Source organism: Dysidea avara, chromosome 4, assembly GCF_963678975.1.
Source record: "Dysidea avara chromosome 4, odDysAvar1.4, whole genome shotgun sequence".
Classification (NCBI taxonomy): domain Eukaryota; kingdom Metazoa; phylum Porifera; class Demospongiae; order Dictyoceratida; family Dysideidae; genus Dysidea; species Dysidea avara.
In genome coordinates, this window is record NC_089275.1 from 39140411 (window position 1) to 39158723 (window position 18313).

The window sequence follows — 18313 nt, forward strand, 5'->3', positions numbered from 1 at the left end:
ATTTGTTTTAGAGTAACTATCAGCTAGCCAAAATTTAATAACTACATGCAATGAGCCTAGCCTAACCTGTAAACTAAAACCCACAAATTAATGGTCCATCTTACTCAATCATACGTACCTTTGAACTGGTTGGGCATCAAAGCCAGGAGTTAAATCCCAGGTGGCGTCTTTGAATGCCCACGTTAAACTGGTAAATATTCACCATAAAGTATGCATGTAACTGTGGTAAAAGGAACAATGATAAAAAATTCTTGTTTTGTGGATTTTTTCAGCCATTCCTATTCCTAATAATAGTGTTCCTAAATTCAATAGGAGGAGGGTGGATAGTCACTAGCAGCATAATAAAATGAAGAAGCAACATGTAGGAAGGCACAAGGGATAGAACTAGCCTCCATGGAGCTGCTCACAGTAGAAAACATATCATAGTTACTGACATCACAGATATGTTTGCAGGTGTCAATTCCACCTACTCTGGCCAGACTAGAATACAGACATCAAACCACAATCCAGGTATGTGATAACCTTGTACAAAGACAGTTTTGGAATGTACACAAAGCCAGAAAAGCCTCAGAATTGTTAATAGTTTGAGTGTACTATCAAGTTGCAGTGTGATCCCCTTGTTCAAACTATTACACAGGGATTCAGCTTGTATGAAAACATACAAGTAAATTTGGGAAACAAGTACAACCAAATGAATGTGTCGATTATGTTCATAACACTAGGTGATACACTTGTGCATAAGTTTCTGGTGAATTCAAGGATTTAATAACATGTCCTTATAACAAATACAGAGATACGTAGAGTGTACTATTGGTACAAAGTTAGTGATGTGTACAGCATGTGCAACAATTATTGTCACGTCTTGGTATAAAACAACTACATATAATCAAATAGCAGTTCACAGCAGTGCCATCAACCGTGAGGCTTATATAGTGAATGATGTAATCAGACATAACACAACACCCATGTGCATAATGCTACAATCCTGATCCTGCAACAGTTAAAGTGATTAATTTATTACATTGAGCAAGATTGCAATAAATACAATTTACAATGTAGTCTGGTCCAGAGTACTTGACTGTGTTAATAGAGCATCTCTGACCTGCAGTTAATGAGCAGGCCGATGAGGGAATGAGTTGGCAGGAAAAGAGAACTTGTACCATTTTCTGTCAGCTGTAATGTGTGTAGGCATATATAAGGTTAACATATACTGCACACATATATCTCTTGTATGCTTAGTGATGTTATGGGTATTGTTTGGTTACTAAGAACAAGTGACTTTTCAAGTATAGAGGAATGCGTAACTTTGTATTACACAACTCTACTGTTAAACAAAGACAAAGTATTGTTATAGACATAAAACATTTAAATTGCTACAAAATAAACAATTCTATTCACTATAAATGAGCACTTGTGATATGAAGTGACACGTGACATCATCTTCACTAAACATTGTCAGTGCTTTTTGTGTATCAGCAATCCATTTTGTAGTTATATGATCTTTTATATATCAATGCTATTTTTAAAATGGAGGCTACGGATATAGCTATTAAATCATGGTGTAATATCAATATAATTGCATGCTTTGCTATTCCAGGGATTAGCAGATCCAAACTGTTTAGTCAAAGATGCTGAGCTGAAGACAAATGTATACAGTTCATGATAGTTGGCCACAGTTTTCCTCAGCATCCACTGTGTAAATTTATAAACAGTTGTCTACAACAAATTTTGCATGTCACTGTTGTAAAATAAATACTGTACATATCAATATTACAGGAAAATTCAACCAACTTTGGCTGGTTCAGATTACCCTTGGCAGTCTTGGAATGTACACAAAGCCAGACTGGAGTGTATAAGCCTAAGAACTGTTAAGAGTTTGAGTGTACTATCAAGTTGCAGTGTGATTCTCAAAGTCACACGGATTAGTAATGTATGAATATGCAAGTGAATTTGGGAAACAGTACATATCCTAACAAACCTGTCACTTCTGTTCACAGTATAAAAGAACATGGTCTATGATGATCAACAGTAAGAAGTGTAGAGGGAAGAAGAAATGATGAACAGTTTGTTTGTGATCATCTTTACTATAATAATTGTAGTGGGGACATCAGCTCCAGTTGAGAATAATCACAAGGTGTGTATATGTCAAATACCAACTGTACTACCAGAGTCAATGGTCTATGTGTGGTGTATAGTTGTTTATAGCATGTAATACATTAGATTACACATAACAAGAGGTTCATTGCTGGTCACCATCAGCTTGAAGATGTGATTGGTCAAGCATCGTGTGCAGCCTACATGTCTCATGATCCCACAGGCTTTGTGTACGCTGTCCGTAGAGTTTGCAGTAACAATTCACCAACTTGTACTGATGTGTGCAACAATCCCCAGTTACATGCCCAGGATCCTGAGACAGCTAAGCGTACCACTTGGAAATGTATTGGAGCCACTCATGTGCACCTCAATCGTCCTGCCACCGGAGATGGCACCACCCCAACCCTGGGACTGAAGGATTACTACTACGGCTATGCTAACTGTAATCTGAAATATTGCGGACCAAACTACTGCTGCTGTAGAGTAATCTAGTGACTCATGCTCTCTCAAACAATGTTACACAACTATACTGTATCCACTTTATATAGCTAGCACATTGCATATTAGATGTAGATATTTTAATAAATTATATAATTGATCAAGAGAATGGTATTTGGATGAATGGTGGGATATTGCAAAGTGATAACTGATACTTCTCAAGCCACTGGGGTGATAAATCCCTTAGACCCCACATTGTATCTGTATGACTACTATATCATACTTGAATTTGGTACTCCTTCCATGAATGTTTCTGCAGTATCATCAACAAAAGTAGCTGAATCTCTACCATCATAGTAACCACGCATGCTTATGATCACATGACACAATTAAGTGCCTTCATTACATCACTGCATGTAAGGAATGTGGGTGATAGACAATGAGGTGGATGTATATAAATTTTAGACCCATCAAAAAGTCTTTATACACATACAATCAATCACTATTGGAGAAGAATTTGCTTTTCCACTAAGGGAACTTGCAAGAAGACAGAAAGCCAGGAAATATAGCTACTATACGCATTCAGAATCTTATAACTGATGAAGCAATAAGTAAACATGTACGTACACATATACGTATGTAGCTTACAAACAATGAAAAGAGAGAGAGAAATTTTGGCCTACCAAAAGACAATGTAAAATAGTTACAGGAGAACAATTTTCTGGTATCAGACATGCACTATGTGTCCATAAAGTCTGCTGTTACTTTTTAGTTCCTCCATTTGGTCACATACACCTCTTAAACATGGAAATCTTATAAGATAAGCATTCTATATCACATGCACAACACAGTCAACACTGTGTGGGTCATGATGTCAAGTCACCCACCATTGGGTAGGTAGTTTGATGACATCATCATTAAGGTCACCATTAACCAGTTAATGAGTTTACTACACACCACATCATTAGCTGGTATGGACTACAACTCACGAGCAATACCAGAGTGCAACATTCTGATATGCTTTGCTAAATGTGTATGAAGCAAATCACCAGAATAACAGCATATGTAGTACAGGAGCTGGTGTAGCAGGTAACATGATACTAAACCTCTCAGCAGACCAGGTGGTGACTTGACCCACAGACAGCTTGTAGTCTAGGCAAGTGCCTGAGGAGCAACACAGCCTGAAATTCAGGATTCAACCAGTACATATACTTAACAGCATAACTTCTCCTGTCTCATTAAAGGTCCACTTACATTTTAATAGGTTGTTTGTATATGCAATGAACAAAAAACCTTTTAATAATTGATATCAAGTTATACTGTTATGCTTTGTGTTATTGAAGCTCACGCTTCATTATGCTTCTCTGAAGTACGTATGATTAGTTCAGTTTGTTTACAAAGCTGGGTTAGCAAAACCATGAAACAAACACTGTTACACTTTTCTGAGTAGCTTCTCTGCCTGGTAGGGATAATATCTTGTGCATACCTTGTCAGTGGCACCATCACAATTGCTTTTGTTTTTCCTACCTCCATCCGCTGTATTGGAGCCTTAAATGTACTCAAAAACATCCAAGAAAATAACTTAGACTTTTGACCATTGTACTGTTGACTGGCAGTCCTTTTACCAGGTGTTCTCGAGTGTTCTTCACCACAAGACCAGCATAAATTCACTAACTATCTCCCATAGGCTTGTAACTGGCTGCAGTACAAGTTTTAACTTTTCAAATTGTTATGGTAGATATGTAAATCACATGCACCAACCTAGATTGATAATAACCAAAGTGTATTATATCATTTCAGTGAACCTTCAAGGGTTGTATATGCTTCCTATACAACTACACAGTCTAGCTAGCACATGTAACTGATAAAACAAGTATAAAGGTAGAACACACAATATTGTGGTCCACACAGCAGTTAAGTGATAATTCCTCGCTCCTATACCTGTGTCTTTAAGTGAGATAACGTTTTTTTCTTGTCTAGACCTATAGTAACAATGGCATCATGTGCCACCTTGTCAGCCTATACATGTCATTAATGATCTATTGTGCCATACACATAACACTCTTATCTCAACCACATGTTACTGTCATGTGGTCTGGTTACTATTAGAAACCTGTGATATAACTTGTTGTAGTTACCAAGTGACATTCAGCAATATGTTGTTATGGATATGTCTGAAATACTGTGGACCATAACCCACTATCATGAGTTCATATAATATGAACTCTTGCTACTATCAATGCTATTAAAGATTGAAAAAGCAAGGAACATCCAGTACCCTCTTGTGTAGACCAGACCAGGAAACGAATAATGTGTTTCTCAAGTATCATGGTAAAGGACTTACAAAAGTACAAGTTATAGTTATATCTAAAATACCTTAGTTATTGACACAAGTCTAAGGCAAAGGGAAGCTGAGCAGTGTCAATAACTGGGTATTCTATGACTGCTTTGATATAAACCAGTAAAACACTTGGTAGGTACTTTGATGTATGTATATGGCTTTGTATGCAGCTTGCATAAACATGTTTACTGGTACTGGCATTTTCATTGCTGACATTGCACATTTGATATTTTTTTTGGCTACATTTACATGCTGCTTGCAGTAAACACTTATTGCACACCTTTATATTGGACTGTATGGTAATGTAGTTACCATATAAGGGGTTATTATTGAAGGAGTTTAACTGTTGAATTGTTTGAAGAGAAGTAATTCTATGAAAATTTAACTAATGCTCATCACAATTGCTGGTGCTGACTACTTTGACATAGCCAAGCCTGGAACTCACTTGGTGATCGCTACTACATGTGAACTTGTGCTACAGAAGTGCATACATAACTGGAAGTACATAACTACAATTGCAACAGTGTGTCATGTCTTTGTATTGCCAATTGCTATAAGCAAGTGGACTCTAAAAAGCTACTCGAGAATTCCCTGTGCACACGGACATATTCAATGATTCGTGCTCTTGGCGCTTCAGTCTCGTCTACATAATAAAATTCCCCTATATAACGCAGTGGTACACATTTCGTTGTAGACATGACATCTTGTTATCATTTGTATTGTTAAACATCGCCATCTCAATAAAAATCTGCTTGGTTAAATGTGCACCACCAAAATTATTTTCATTGGTGATATGCACAATGTTTGACTCAATTGAGCATTCAAAAACAATTAATTTTACCAGCTGCTTTTTGAAAATTTCTCCTTTGAAATTAACCTGTTACATGGTATTGCCTGGCACACAGTTTCAGCAAATGTTAGTATAACACTGGCATGCTAGACTTACTCATATACTGTAGAGTAATATACTACTGAGGGACTTAAGTGAGATAGACAGGATAAGCTACAAACTCACATACCCAAACCCACAACTGTTGGGTGTGACATAGCTATGTTTTGATGAGCTAACCCCAAAACATGATGTCATAGCTAACAGCAGTGTGGTAAATCAGGTTGAACACTGTACAAAAACAGCACAGAAATACACAATACCTTCAAAATTTCAATCTTTGGGACCATAGTTTGGATCAATTACAGAACAGTAAAGCTTATTCTCATTAACTGAATTTCTCCAGCTATCCTGGGCTAATGCATTGACTCTTCATCATTGAGTTATAGACCAGCGTGTGCTTTATAGCTGCAGTGTTGTATCAACGATTCAGAGGAGTGAGTCAAGGGTTTGTGGATCATTCAAGTGTTTGCACACTGACTAGCTAGCACTCTGTATAAGGTTGTGTTATTTACAACAGCAGCTCCAGCTGATCATAACAGTGCCTTACAGTTTTAAAATGATATACCTACTTTACAACTCAGCTATATACATTGGTGCATACTAACTGGGGGAAAAAAGAATATAAAAATTACTCTACAAAGCATTATCCTTGCAAAAATTGTCTTTGAGCAGGCTGTAGGACCAGGTGTCCTACAGACCATCAGCACTTGTGCTTTAAAGCTTTAATAAAATTAACTAGTGTCTATTTGGTTCTACTTGGGGGTACTTAGAGATAACGAGTCACTCTCTAGAACTCCTATGGATATAATTACATGAAAATAACAAGGAGAAAACATCCTGACTGCCTGGTAGACTCCTGTAAGCGTTTGAGCGTAAATCGGATAGCTGCAGGTTCGAGGCTACCTAGGTCCAGTCATGGATTTTTCCTGCTTCCTGCAACTTTTCAAACACACCTTATGTAGCTAATGTCTTTGTATCTAATATCTTTGAGCAGGCTGTAGGACCAAGTGTCCTACAGAAAGCTTTAATAAAAAAATTCCATATGTCAGCACCACAATGCAGATGTGACATAACAGCTGTAGTCTACACTGTATTCATAACAGATAGATAACTGGTAAACAACACAGCTACATAACATGCCACCATTCCACAGGTTTGCACACATGGGACCCACAAGATGGCCAGGCTAGCACTTCACCCACAAGCACAAGGTGTATATGTGGTCACCAGGTGAAGTATAAAAGAAGACACAAACTCTGAGCTGATCATCAGAAGCAGACAGAGAAGAAATCAGCTTGTGAATCAGCTAAAGACTGAGAAGAAACTTACAGAGAAGACGATGAAGATTCTAGCGGTGTTCCTACTTGCTGCAATGGTTGCTATTGGAGCAGCAGCCCCAGCTGAGGACAATGACAAGGTATGTTCAATATGTATGTTGTACTGTATAATACACACACTTTACTTACTGTATAGGGAATATACCATAGCAAACCTTTTTTATTTATGTACGTATGTACAAATTAACATACACCACAAACATGTTGTCTTTAGATTACACGTAACAAGAGGTTCATTGTTGGTCATCATCAGCTTGAAGATGTGATTGCTCAAGCATCATGTGCAGCCTACATGTCTCATGATCCTGTTGGATTCGTGTATGCTGTGCGCAGAGATTGCAATTCCGAAGCTCCAACATGTGCTCAAGTATGTAGTGATCCTAAACTTAGAGTTCAAGACAGCCAGACAGCTACCTATGAAACATGGAGATGTATTGGAGCTACCCATGTGTACTCCAACCGTCCTGCTACTGGAGATGGCACTACCCCTGCATTGGGACTGAAGCAATACTACTATGGGTATAACAATTGTGGAGGAGGAGGATGTGGACCAAACTACTGTTGTTGTGTACCATTCTAATAAGTTTGGACACCATTTAGACTACTGACCTTGTTACTTTGTGCACACATAAAAGTGTACTCTACATAATAGAATCGTATAGAGTTATGTACGTATGAACTATATACATTGTTTCACAATAAATTAGCACCCATATTTGTGACTTGATTTATATAAATAGTACTTAGGTGGACTAACTGCATGTCTTCAGTAAACATCATTGTGTCTGTAGATAAGATAAATGTGGGCCATCAGCTGGCTTTGGGGCCTGTAAAAAAGAAGCAAAATCTACAAAAAAAAAAACAGCCAAGTTGTGAAATTGGGTGAAAGGTTGCAAAATTAAAGGAGACTGTAATGACATTAATGCATAGTGTTGAGTATTAATGAGTATTCACCCTGACAGCAATATGTTCTGAGATCTCAGATATCAGCTATTGGGAATTATCAGATATTGGGATGTAGTTATGGTGGACATTCCAATTTAGATTATCACTGATCAAAACACCCAGGTCGAGTTTATAGGATTGCCATTGATGCTATAAGAAGTTGTAAATTTACATTTAAATGAGAGATGAGTACTTTTGGAGAATGGAATGGTAGAAGAGATGTTGTGCTCCAACTTGACAAGCAATTTAGATTGTGTTGTAGAAGCTGCATATCACTAGATCCTTTAATGTGTCTAAAGTATTTTGTGTAATCTGCAAACAATAAAACTTTACTATGAGCAACTGCACGGGGGATATCATTCATGTAAATAATGAATAAGAGAGGTCCAAGAATACTACCTTGAGGTACTCTTGATTCTACAGGAAGAAGATGGGAATTGCAACCATTGATGGATACAAATCGAGATCTGTTTGTTACATATGTCAGAAACCATGCCCAAAGCTCACCGCCAATGCTAGAGTTTGTGAAGAAGATATGAGTGAGAAAGAAATGTTGAATGATTTGAATAAATCTAAATTGATTGTCAAGTTGATTTTGTTGTTGTGAAACAACAACAAAATAATAATAATGATAAGGATAATGATAATAGTTAGGTGAATCTCTTAAAAAAGAAGATCGCAGCCTGAGCATGCTTAAAGTTCATAGATTATTTCAGGTTCACAAACAATACAAAAAGGTTTATAGATCTATGAACTTTATTCAGAACATGGCAACACTAGCCTACATCTGTGTTTTAATATATTCCATATACACCAAGAGTTTTCAGAAACCTGTTTTATGAAATGTAAGCTTTTAGAACTCGACAGTTTAGATTTCTCAATTCAAGAATCTACCATGTAATGCTTTGTAGAGTAGTTTTTATATTCTTTTTTTTCCCAGTTAGTACGCACCAATACATATATCTGAGTTGTAAAGTATAAAAGATGTAAGGAATACAACATAAAATAATGGACAGTTTACGTCCAAAATGATCCGTCAAATATCCACTGAATGGAGTGACGAGAGTAAGTCCAATTAAAAAGGTGAACTAAACAGATCAGAAGTTGCGGAAATAAATCATCAGCTATAGTATATCTTCAGCTATTATCAGCTACTGTATAGGGAATATACCATAGCAAACCTTTTTATGTATGTATGAAAAACATGTTGTCTTTAGCTTACACATAACAAGAGGTTCATTGTTGGTCATCATCAGCTTGAAGATGTGATTGCTCAAGCATCATGTGCAGCCTACGTGTCACCAGTGTTGGGCAAGTTACTTTTTAAAAGTATCTAGTTACATATTACATATTACTTTCAACTGAACTATTTAGTTACAGTTACATATTACCCATAAAATAAAGTAACTATAATAATATTACATATTATATTACTTTTTGTCCGCAGCCTTAAGCTGTCACGTGTGAAACTACCACCTTATCACGTGACATGATTGCGTTGTTGGACAATGTGCAAATCTTGGTTGTAAGTAAAAAGCTGGTGAATAAGCTTCATTCAGTAGGCTTCGTTACTTCGCTGTGGCTAGGCATTACTCAGAGGATAACTAACGAGATTAGTAACTTCGTTACTTGTAGTAATAATATTACGTAATATTAGACTCGTTACAGTAACTATATTACTTAGGTAACGCGTTACATTTGTAAGTAAGTAACTTGAGTTATATTACCTATTTTTATAGCATATTTCGTTATATTACTTAGGTACCACAAAAGTAATAGTATTACATAACGCGTTACATAAGTAACGCGTTACTCCCAACACTGCGTGTCACATGATCCCAGTGGATGGGTGTATGCTGTACGTAGAGAATGTAGTGCCAAAGCTCCAACATGTGCTCAAGTATGTAGTGATCCTAAACTGAGAACTCAAGACAGTCAGACAGCTACCTATGAAACATGGAGATGTATTGGATCTACCCATGTGTACTCCAACCGTCCTGCTACTGGAGATGGCACTACCCCCACATTGGGACTGAAGCAATACTACTTTGCATATAACAGTTGTGGAGGAGGATGTGGACCAAACTACTGTTGCTGTGTACCATTCTAATAAGTTTGGACACCATTCAGACTACTGACCTTGTTACTTTGTGCACACATAAAAGTGTACTCTACAAAACAGAATTGTATAGAGTTATGTACGTATGAACTATATACATTGTTTCACAATAAATTAGCACCCATATTTGTGACTTGATTTATGTAAATAGTACTTAGGTGGACTAACTGCATGTCTTCAATAATCATTGTGTCTGTAGATAAGAAAAATGTGGGCCATCAGCTGACTTGGGGGCCTGTAAAAAAGAAGTAAAATCCACAAAAAAAAACAACAACAGCCAAGTTGTGAAATTGAGTGAAAAGGTTGCAAAATTAAAGGAGGCTGTAATGACATTAATGTATAGTGTTGAGTATTAATGAGTATTCACCCTGACAGCAATATGTTCTGAGATCTCAGATATCAGCTATTGTAATATAGAAACTGATGTGGTTCCTAGCAATGACAAAACCACAGTGATATGAACCTCTCCAAATCCAATGATACCAAAGTTCAGTTTGAAATGTTCAGTACTCAAGGAGTGCAAGGTCTTTGTATTATCAAGCCTATAGCAAATTTTGGGCATTGATAATTCTTTTTAGTTAGCTAAAAGTTTGATATTTGATGCCTGCATGACATGACAAGTGCTTAGATTAAAAGTTCTACTTATAAAGCTTAAGAAATTTAAACTTTGACTAGAAGGCGATCTTACAGTAAACACTGTCATCAAACTAACTAAGTGATCAGTGTTTACATTGCTGATTAGCTAGTCAGTGACCTTGTTGCACTCTGACTGATTGATTTAATTACACCACTACAGTAATATCATTTCACATGCATGGCGTGTGTTGAACTTTTGTGACTTGTGTTAAATTTACCAATGCTCTGACCTATTGTGATGAAGTGTGTACCGATCCTAACCTGAGAGCCCAGGACAGTCAGATAGCTGGCTATGGAACATGGAAATGCATTGGAGGAATTGCTACGTATATCTGGAACAAGTTGTTGTGTACCACTCTAACTATCCTGATGCAACTCCTCGATTTTGATTGGCCAGTCAATATTTTTACTGGATTGCACTTCTGGGCCTAAGGAACGTAAACATTATCACTGGATGATGTTAGCACTATTAGCACTGCTGGGTACAAGACTAATAATAATTAGTAAAATACCACAAATGCTCCACACATGTATCTAAGGGTAGACAAAGAGAGTGGGTGACCATTTGACTTCAGAATCACTAGAAAGCTGCAAAAGGCTAAGTCCTATGTGAAGGGAGCACAATAGAACAAGTGGGTGTGGTCACACGAATTGATGATAGACAATAGGTGATCGAAACTATGCCATACAATTGTATAGCCGCTTGATTACCAGCTATTATGTTATGCCAAGTGACAAGTGAGTCTTGCAAGTGCTTGGTTTTTGAAGTTATGGTCCTTTACTTCTTGCAAAGTTCAAGTATACAAGTGACTACAACTCTAGGTTGTTAATTAATATGCAGGTTTGAGGCTGCCTAGGTCCAGTCATGGATTTTTTCTCCTTTCTCCAACTTTTCAAACACACTTTCTGTAACAACTTTAAACAGGCTGTAGGACCAGGTGTCCTACAGGCCTTTAGCACTTGTGCTGTAAAGCCTTAATAAATAAAATAAATAAATTGATATCATCATAATGCTAGCTGTGTAATAAAGAGTATATAATTGAAGTACATATTTTCTTCAGAGCTTGCCAACTGGATCCCTGGTACATGAAACAAAAGTTAAATACTTCAAAGATTTGTAATTCTACAAGAAAATTAGCAATATACTGAAACCATACTCTACTGTAGTTGTATAGTGGTTTTTATTTTTATGTGCTGAAACAACATGATGTTCTTTTTGCTGAGATTCGATTTGTATGTGATCAAAGATGTGGCATACTAGTAATGGTCAAAGGTACAGTATGTGTACTTTAGTGCCAGATTATTGTGTAAATATTAAGACATGTGCATATAGCAAAGAAAGCTCTTGTAGTTACGTAGATGACCTTCTCATTTCTTAGACAACGCTACGTAGCTCTGAAATGGTTAGCAATTTTACCCTGTATCAGTATCCTGAACAAAATCTTACCACACTGTAGACGGCATAATAAATGCTTTTTCTGTCATGGAATTAGACAGGAAATAAGCTCCTGCTGGTATGATGTAACATGTGGACTGGTGTATGTACATACAGTTGGTTGACAATTAAATAATTCAATCTAGCTGAGTTCTGTTCTGCTTTGTTCTGTGTGTTATTTCTGAAATTTCTCAACTTTTCTTTTCATTTAATGCCATACTACTTGTGTAGACAATGTTGTACTAATAAATGTTAAAATTTAATTAAAGTAGCCTACACTAGTGGGAAGCTATGTCCTCAGTACTGTATGGCTGATCGTGGGAGTGATAGGGGTTTGGGTTAGAAGTCACTGTAATGGGATTAAGTGCTAATGCAATGGCATTTAAGTGGGAGCATCCATACAGGGGGTGTAACCAACTGTAGTGTACAGTGCACAGTGGAACCTTGATTATCTGAACTAACTGGGGGGAAGTAGTGTTCATATAATCGCGCGAACACAGTACGTAAAATCAAACTTTCATACATTTATAACAAAGCTTTGCTCAACTTCTCTAATAAAGTATAAATACACTTGTTGACAAAATACCCTAATTGAGCAGTCGATTTGGTGTCCGGATAATCGAGAGTTTGGATAATCAAGGTTCCACTGTATTCATAATTAGTTATTAAACAACACAGCCACACGACCTGCCACTACTCCACAAGTTTGCACACTTGGGACCCACAAGATGGCCAGGCTAGTGTACTACACCCCCACAAGTATATGTGGCCAACCTCTCCAAATAAAATAAAACTGACATTCAGTTTAAATTGTTCAGTTATGTTCACAACACTTCCCAACTTAACAGTACGCTAAAGGAACGCAAGATCTTTTCATTGTAAAGAAAATTAGAAAGTTTTACTTCAGGACAGGAGCAACAAACTTTATAAGGTGATCAGGTTGACATTTCATATTTGAAAAATCTAGAATAAATCTCCACGATACTAGCTGCTTGTATTGAGATTTATCCTTTGAGCTAATGTCCAGAAACTTATGTCCAGGAAGTAAGCTGAGCTGTTTATACTACAAACGCTACCCTCTTTTAGACAAAAGGATAATAGTAGCTGAGGCATGTAACCGAGTAAATACAACACGTATGTAATAGATTCATTTTACAATTATCACTATCTTGGTATCAAAGACAGTTACTATTTTCAACAGTGATGTCAGTAGCTATTGAGCATGAAGGCTTGGTTTACAAGGGAACAGAATTCATGATTCAAAGCTACTACAGATGATGTTATGGGCCACATTGTAGAAATGTAGTGGTGAACTGCTAGTGGAGATCTGAAAACACCAGTGCAACTGAAAAAAATGTGCTAGTGGTCTCATTTTGAAGCCACAGCCGGGCAGTGATAATAACTCTTCACTAGTGTGGAGAACATGGCAACCACCACGGGGTGGTTTATACCCACATGTACTGTAGGTCTGAGTTGGGTTAGATATCTGAGTCACAAGTCAACCAGGTCTGATCTGGATTGGACCACGTGTGAAACAAATCAATTAATAAGCTCTTGATTATGTGGAAGTGCATGCATCATAGTCTAGTCCAACAGCAGCCCAGCTACTTTTGCGAGCCACACCCACTTATTGGGAATGTGTAACACTGTTTGTAGGCATGTGTGGAGCCACACCCATCAATTGATTGTATATTTGTAATGCATTATACATGTTTTCTTATCATGTGGCTATCTGTTTACTTAACATGGTAGCAGAATGCCAAAAATGTACCTACGCTTCAGTTCAGTTATTAAACTGGATCTGACATGCAAAAAATAATTAACACTTCAGCTTCTAATATATTGGCTAATGTTGGAATGTTTGGAAATCCCCTTGTTGATATGGCAACCTATTGTTGTGATCCACAAACAATAAAATTCCATTGTCCACCATCATTAGTTGTGGTTTACACAGGAGGAGCCAGTCATGTAACATAATACATTACCTGTGGCCACAAATAACAACACACACAGGATGACTGTCTGCTATAATGTACACTTGGTCAGACATATTACTGTCCTGTTTCATCCTGTATGGTTTACTCCCACATGAAATATAATAACCGCTGTGGTCACTCTAATGGTTTTTACCATACAGGAAATACTGTATAGCTGGCTTGCGCACATTTCTAACTGTAACATATTGTTTTGTTAAGGAAGCCAGTTGCTTCGAACATCACAAATAGATTTCTCATGACAAGTCAAAATTAAAATGTTTGTAATGCCTGAAATCAAGACACATCTGAAATCAGGACACTACGAGGTCTTCTGCAAATTTTGTCCATGTCCAGGCCACCACATTATCAAGGCCACACTGGCTTGGTAGTTAAGATTACACATTAACCTGTATACAGTGCTAAGATGAGATGTGTCTACTTTACATATTGTACAAAAAATATTACAGTGTGAGACATTATATCTTGTTTAATATTACAGTTTTTCTGCACTCAAAGATACAACATAGTCTAGTGAGACGTTACTGTTACACAGACTACATTGTTTTTGAGTTAGACATCATGTGCAACAGTATGGATTAACACATTCAGGATCTCATACTGGAGAACTAACAGATGCAATGGAACTTTTTGGGCCAAAAAATGGTGGGCTCCTTTCTCTGACTTGTAATGCTTTACCATGACTTAATGATGGGTTGCCATGTTGTTGGAATAAGTATTGTGATGGTAGCATTATCTCCATCATGCAACTCATACTCATGTGTTGTGTATCTGTGTGCCCATTACCTTGATTCTTACATACGTATTTCACTACTCAGCTTTACATCAATAAAGGAACTTCAAATATACAGTAAATACTAAATACACAAGTGCATGTGTACACTAGTGGCCATATCACTGAGGCTATATGAGTACAGTTAGTGTACACACCTGTGTATTTAGTATTTACTGTATAGTAATAGCTGAGTATTGAAATACGTAAGAATAAAAAGACTTTGTGTGTTGTATTATATAATATACACAGAAAGTACTACAACACTAGTTCCTACTGTACATGTAGCTTACACAGGGATGACACAGACTAAAGTACTATGTATAATATGAGTGTACACATTAAGAAAACACACCCACACGTGTGTGTGTATGTACATTAGTGAAAACTCATACAAACTGACATACTAACTACGTAGTGTCACACACAGTACTACATACATTTATGTAACACTTTCACACCTCAGATCAAAGGAGCTGCCCGGGCTACATTTCGTATGTAGCCCAGCTAGCCGGGCTACATACGAAATGTAGCTGGTCTACAACTGGGTAGTAATTATATAGACGTTGATGCTGAAATCGATTGTGGGGATCGATCAACACTCGCGTGATTAGGATGCACGACTTGGATTTCGCTATGAAAACCACTCAGATGGAGAGCGTTTTGTTATCCTCGCCATCCTACATACGAGTTGAAAAACGTTGGGCTAAGGTGAAAACTAGTGCTATGGCTTATTCATCGATCATTTCCGAATACAGACACACCCCCATCACGAAGCTACCACTCTGCACAGAGTAACCACTCTACAAGCAAGCTTACCTGTTTAGGCCTTTAGTGAACTGCATAGTTTTTCCATAAACGATTCAATAGCACTGGTTAAAACATTAAACTCGCGTAACGGAAATTCTCTGTGATATCTCTAGGATATGTCCGTTTATCATAACCAAACGTAACCAGAACGTACTAGCTGCTGACCCATAATAGAAAATTTCAGGTATGCATATAATAATACATCCAGTGGCTACACTCGTATTGGTTTGGGTGATTGATTGCCTGTACAGGCTATCAGCCTAACAAGTGTTACATATTAGCTGTAACACGGGGCATTCGGGCTTTGCTGATACGTATGCCCTCATGCCCGTGTTACAGCTATTACATGTATTGCAATATAATACAGTGCACATATACACATTGGCAAATGCATGTGTACAGGCATGACTATATCATACATACACAACTGCTGTAAGCACAGACAAATGTACACATAGTGACACACAGACTGACACACATGCACATATACAGACAAACATTACACAATACAGAACAAACACACATACACAGACAACTTTACATATTGACTGGCTACATTTTAAGAATATACATAGACATACGGTACTGCCCAAGCGCAACATTGCACTTGCTCGCACAAGCAATTTTACTCGAGATTTTTAAAATCACTAATTAAGGGGCGTGGCAACTGTTTCGTTTGCGATACAGCTGTTTCACTCATGAGAATCGTGAGTACCATAATTAGCAATTTTAAAAATCTCGAGCAAAATTGTACGTGTGAGCGAGTGCAATGTTGTGCTGGGGTATACTGTTTTATTGACACCATTGGCAGTTGCACGTATATGAATGGTAAACATACGTACATACACAACTACTACAGACAGACGCACTACACTACAGTACACACACTGGTACCTCTTTGCTGAGGTCCTTTAAAATCTCCTTGGCCTTACTGACTAGTTCAAATGCTTGCTTGTGATTGGATAGCTTCAGGGCCTACACATGTAAACATGCACACGTGTTGTTACTGCATTGTTATAGTAGTTTTTGTACTGCTAGAAAAAGGTTAATAATTACATGTATACATGTAAACTGTGTATGTAGTACGTATACTTGCCATTCAACTACAACAGATTGTTCAGTTAGAGTACAGTTTACTAACATGGACCAGTGAACTAACAAAGTGGTCACAAAAAGCAAGAACTACATGTATAAATGTAGAGTAATTCTCTGACATGATCTATCACAATCACCATATAACTTTTCACCATATAATGTGCCTCAACAGTGAGCCATATGCTCACGTTTGTAGCATGGATGTATTTACGTATGTATGTGTATGTATATACTACAACCATTACACTACAGTGTTACATGTATTAGTAGACAGTCACAGCTGCCTATTGTTTAACTATGTACTTCCCCATTAGGAATCTACAAGAAGGATTAGGTAAAGCAGGATATGGAACCAGCTGGTGATCATTTGGTGTTTAAAACTTGTAATCTAAACTTTTCTGTGCATTAAATTAAAACTTGATTTCTCGCACATCACATGGCTTACTTCATACTACCAATAACAGTATAGACTTAAAATCTAGTAACATATTGTGATAAGGTTACAATACATGTTTGTAGTCTTACTGTTTCAGATCGGAGACAAAGTAGCTTGAATAACATCTTAGCATGGTCCTCATTACTCCTTGCCTTCTCCCCCAGTAACCTTGTCATCCTCTCCCAACACTAGAGGAGAAATGGTATACTGTAAGGACACGTTTTTACATGTACAGAGGCACAAGCAACAACACATCATACACTTAATAACAACCACAAAGACACATTATGTGATACACACGAGTTAAACACAACCTCAGTGGCCAAATTCAGGGAGGTTTCTGCCATAGTGTAGTTACTGCATTCTGTATTGGAGACAAGGGAGATGAATAGATGTTTATGTTATAGGGTAATTGTGTACATATATTCATGCAATGTAACAACATGCATACTACATACATAAGCAAAGATCCCATCCAATATGGGGATACTTGGAAAAAACTTATCGTGGTCCCAGTAACTAGTGTGTCCAGATCATACAGGATGTATGTATGTACGTATTTGTAACATGTCCTGGATATGTAATAGTTGTATCATGTACCCAAGTGATTTGCCTGATATGTACACCCAAGCTTGAGGGCTGTCAGGCCCGAGAGCGTGGGTACATATCAGGCAAATCATGAGGGCACGTGATACAACTGATATGTACCATGCCAATGCAGGCTAAGAGCCTGAAGGAGATTAATCACCCAAACCAATATGAGACCGACCACTGAATTCATTATATAGACCAACTTGTGAAATTTGATTATGTAACAGCAACAACTAACGTTGTGACTACGTTTGTTAACATGAACGGAAAAGTCCTAACAGTATCACAGAAAAATTCAATTAAGTGATTTTACAAGTATTATAAAACCATTGCATCGCTTTACAGACCATTTACTACATTTATTAAACATCTATAGGG

General features: G+C 37.3%; 3 protein-coding genes across 4 annotated transcripts in view; 2 read left to right on the forward strand and 1 right to left on the reverse strand.

Moving 5' to 3' along the window:
- LOC136252077 (testis-expressed protein 11-like) overlaps nucleotides 1-18313 on the reverse strand; it is a 66062-nt gene that overhangs the window by 26385 nt on the left and 21364 nt on the right. The window contains exons 5-7 of the mRNA XM_066044434.1: nucleotides 17659-17708; nucleotides 17434-17532; nucleotides 16708-16788 (exon numbers count right to left, since the gene is read on the reverse strand). Coding sequence (XP_065900506.1) covers nucleotides 16708-16788; nucleotides 17434-17532; nucleotides 17659-17708 — 230 coding nt within the window. The remainder of the gene's footprint in view (nucleotides 1-16707; nucleotides 16789-17433; nucleotides 17533-17658; nucleotides 17709-18313) is intronic.
- On the forward strand, nucleotides 1991-2593 carry LOC136252084 (uncharacterized). Its single transcript, XM_066044443.1, has 2 exons — nucleotides 1991-2134; nucleotides 2221-2593. The coding sequence occupies exons 1-2, from the start codon at nucleotides 2054-2056 to the stop codon at nucleotides 2584-2586; spliced, it is 447 nt and encodes a 148-aa protein (XP_065900515.1). The 5' UTR covers nucleotides 1991-2053; the 3' UTR covers nucleotides 2587-2593.
- On the forward strand, nucleotides 7005-7829 carry LOC136252085 (uncharacterized). Of its 2 annotated transcripts, none has more exons than XM_066044445.1 (2): nucleotides 7005-7182; nucleotides 7356-7829. In XM_066044445.1, exons 1-2 carry the CDS (start codon nucleotides 7105-7107, stop codon nucleotides 7680-7682), a joined length of 405 nt encoding a protein of 134 aa, XP_065900517.1. In that variant the 5' UTR covers nucleotides 7005-7104; the 3' UTR covers nucleotides 7683-7829. The 2 variants fall into 2 exon arrangements, with proteins under 2 accessions (XP_065900517.1, XP_065900516.1); XM_066044444.1 differs by having other exon boundaries at nucleotides 7015-7182; nucleotides 7317-7829.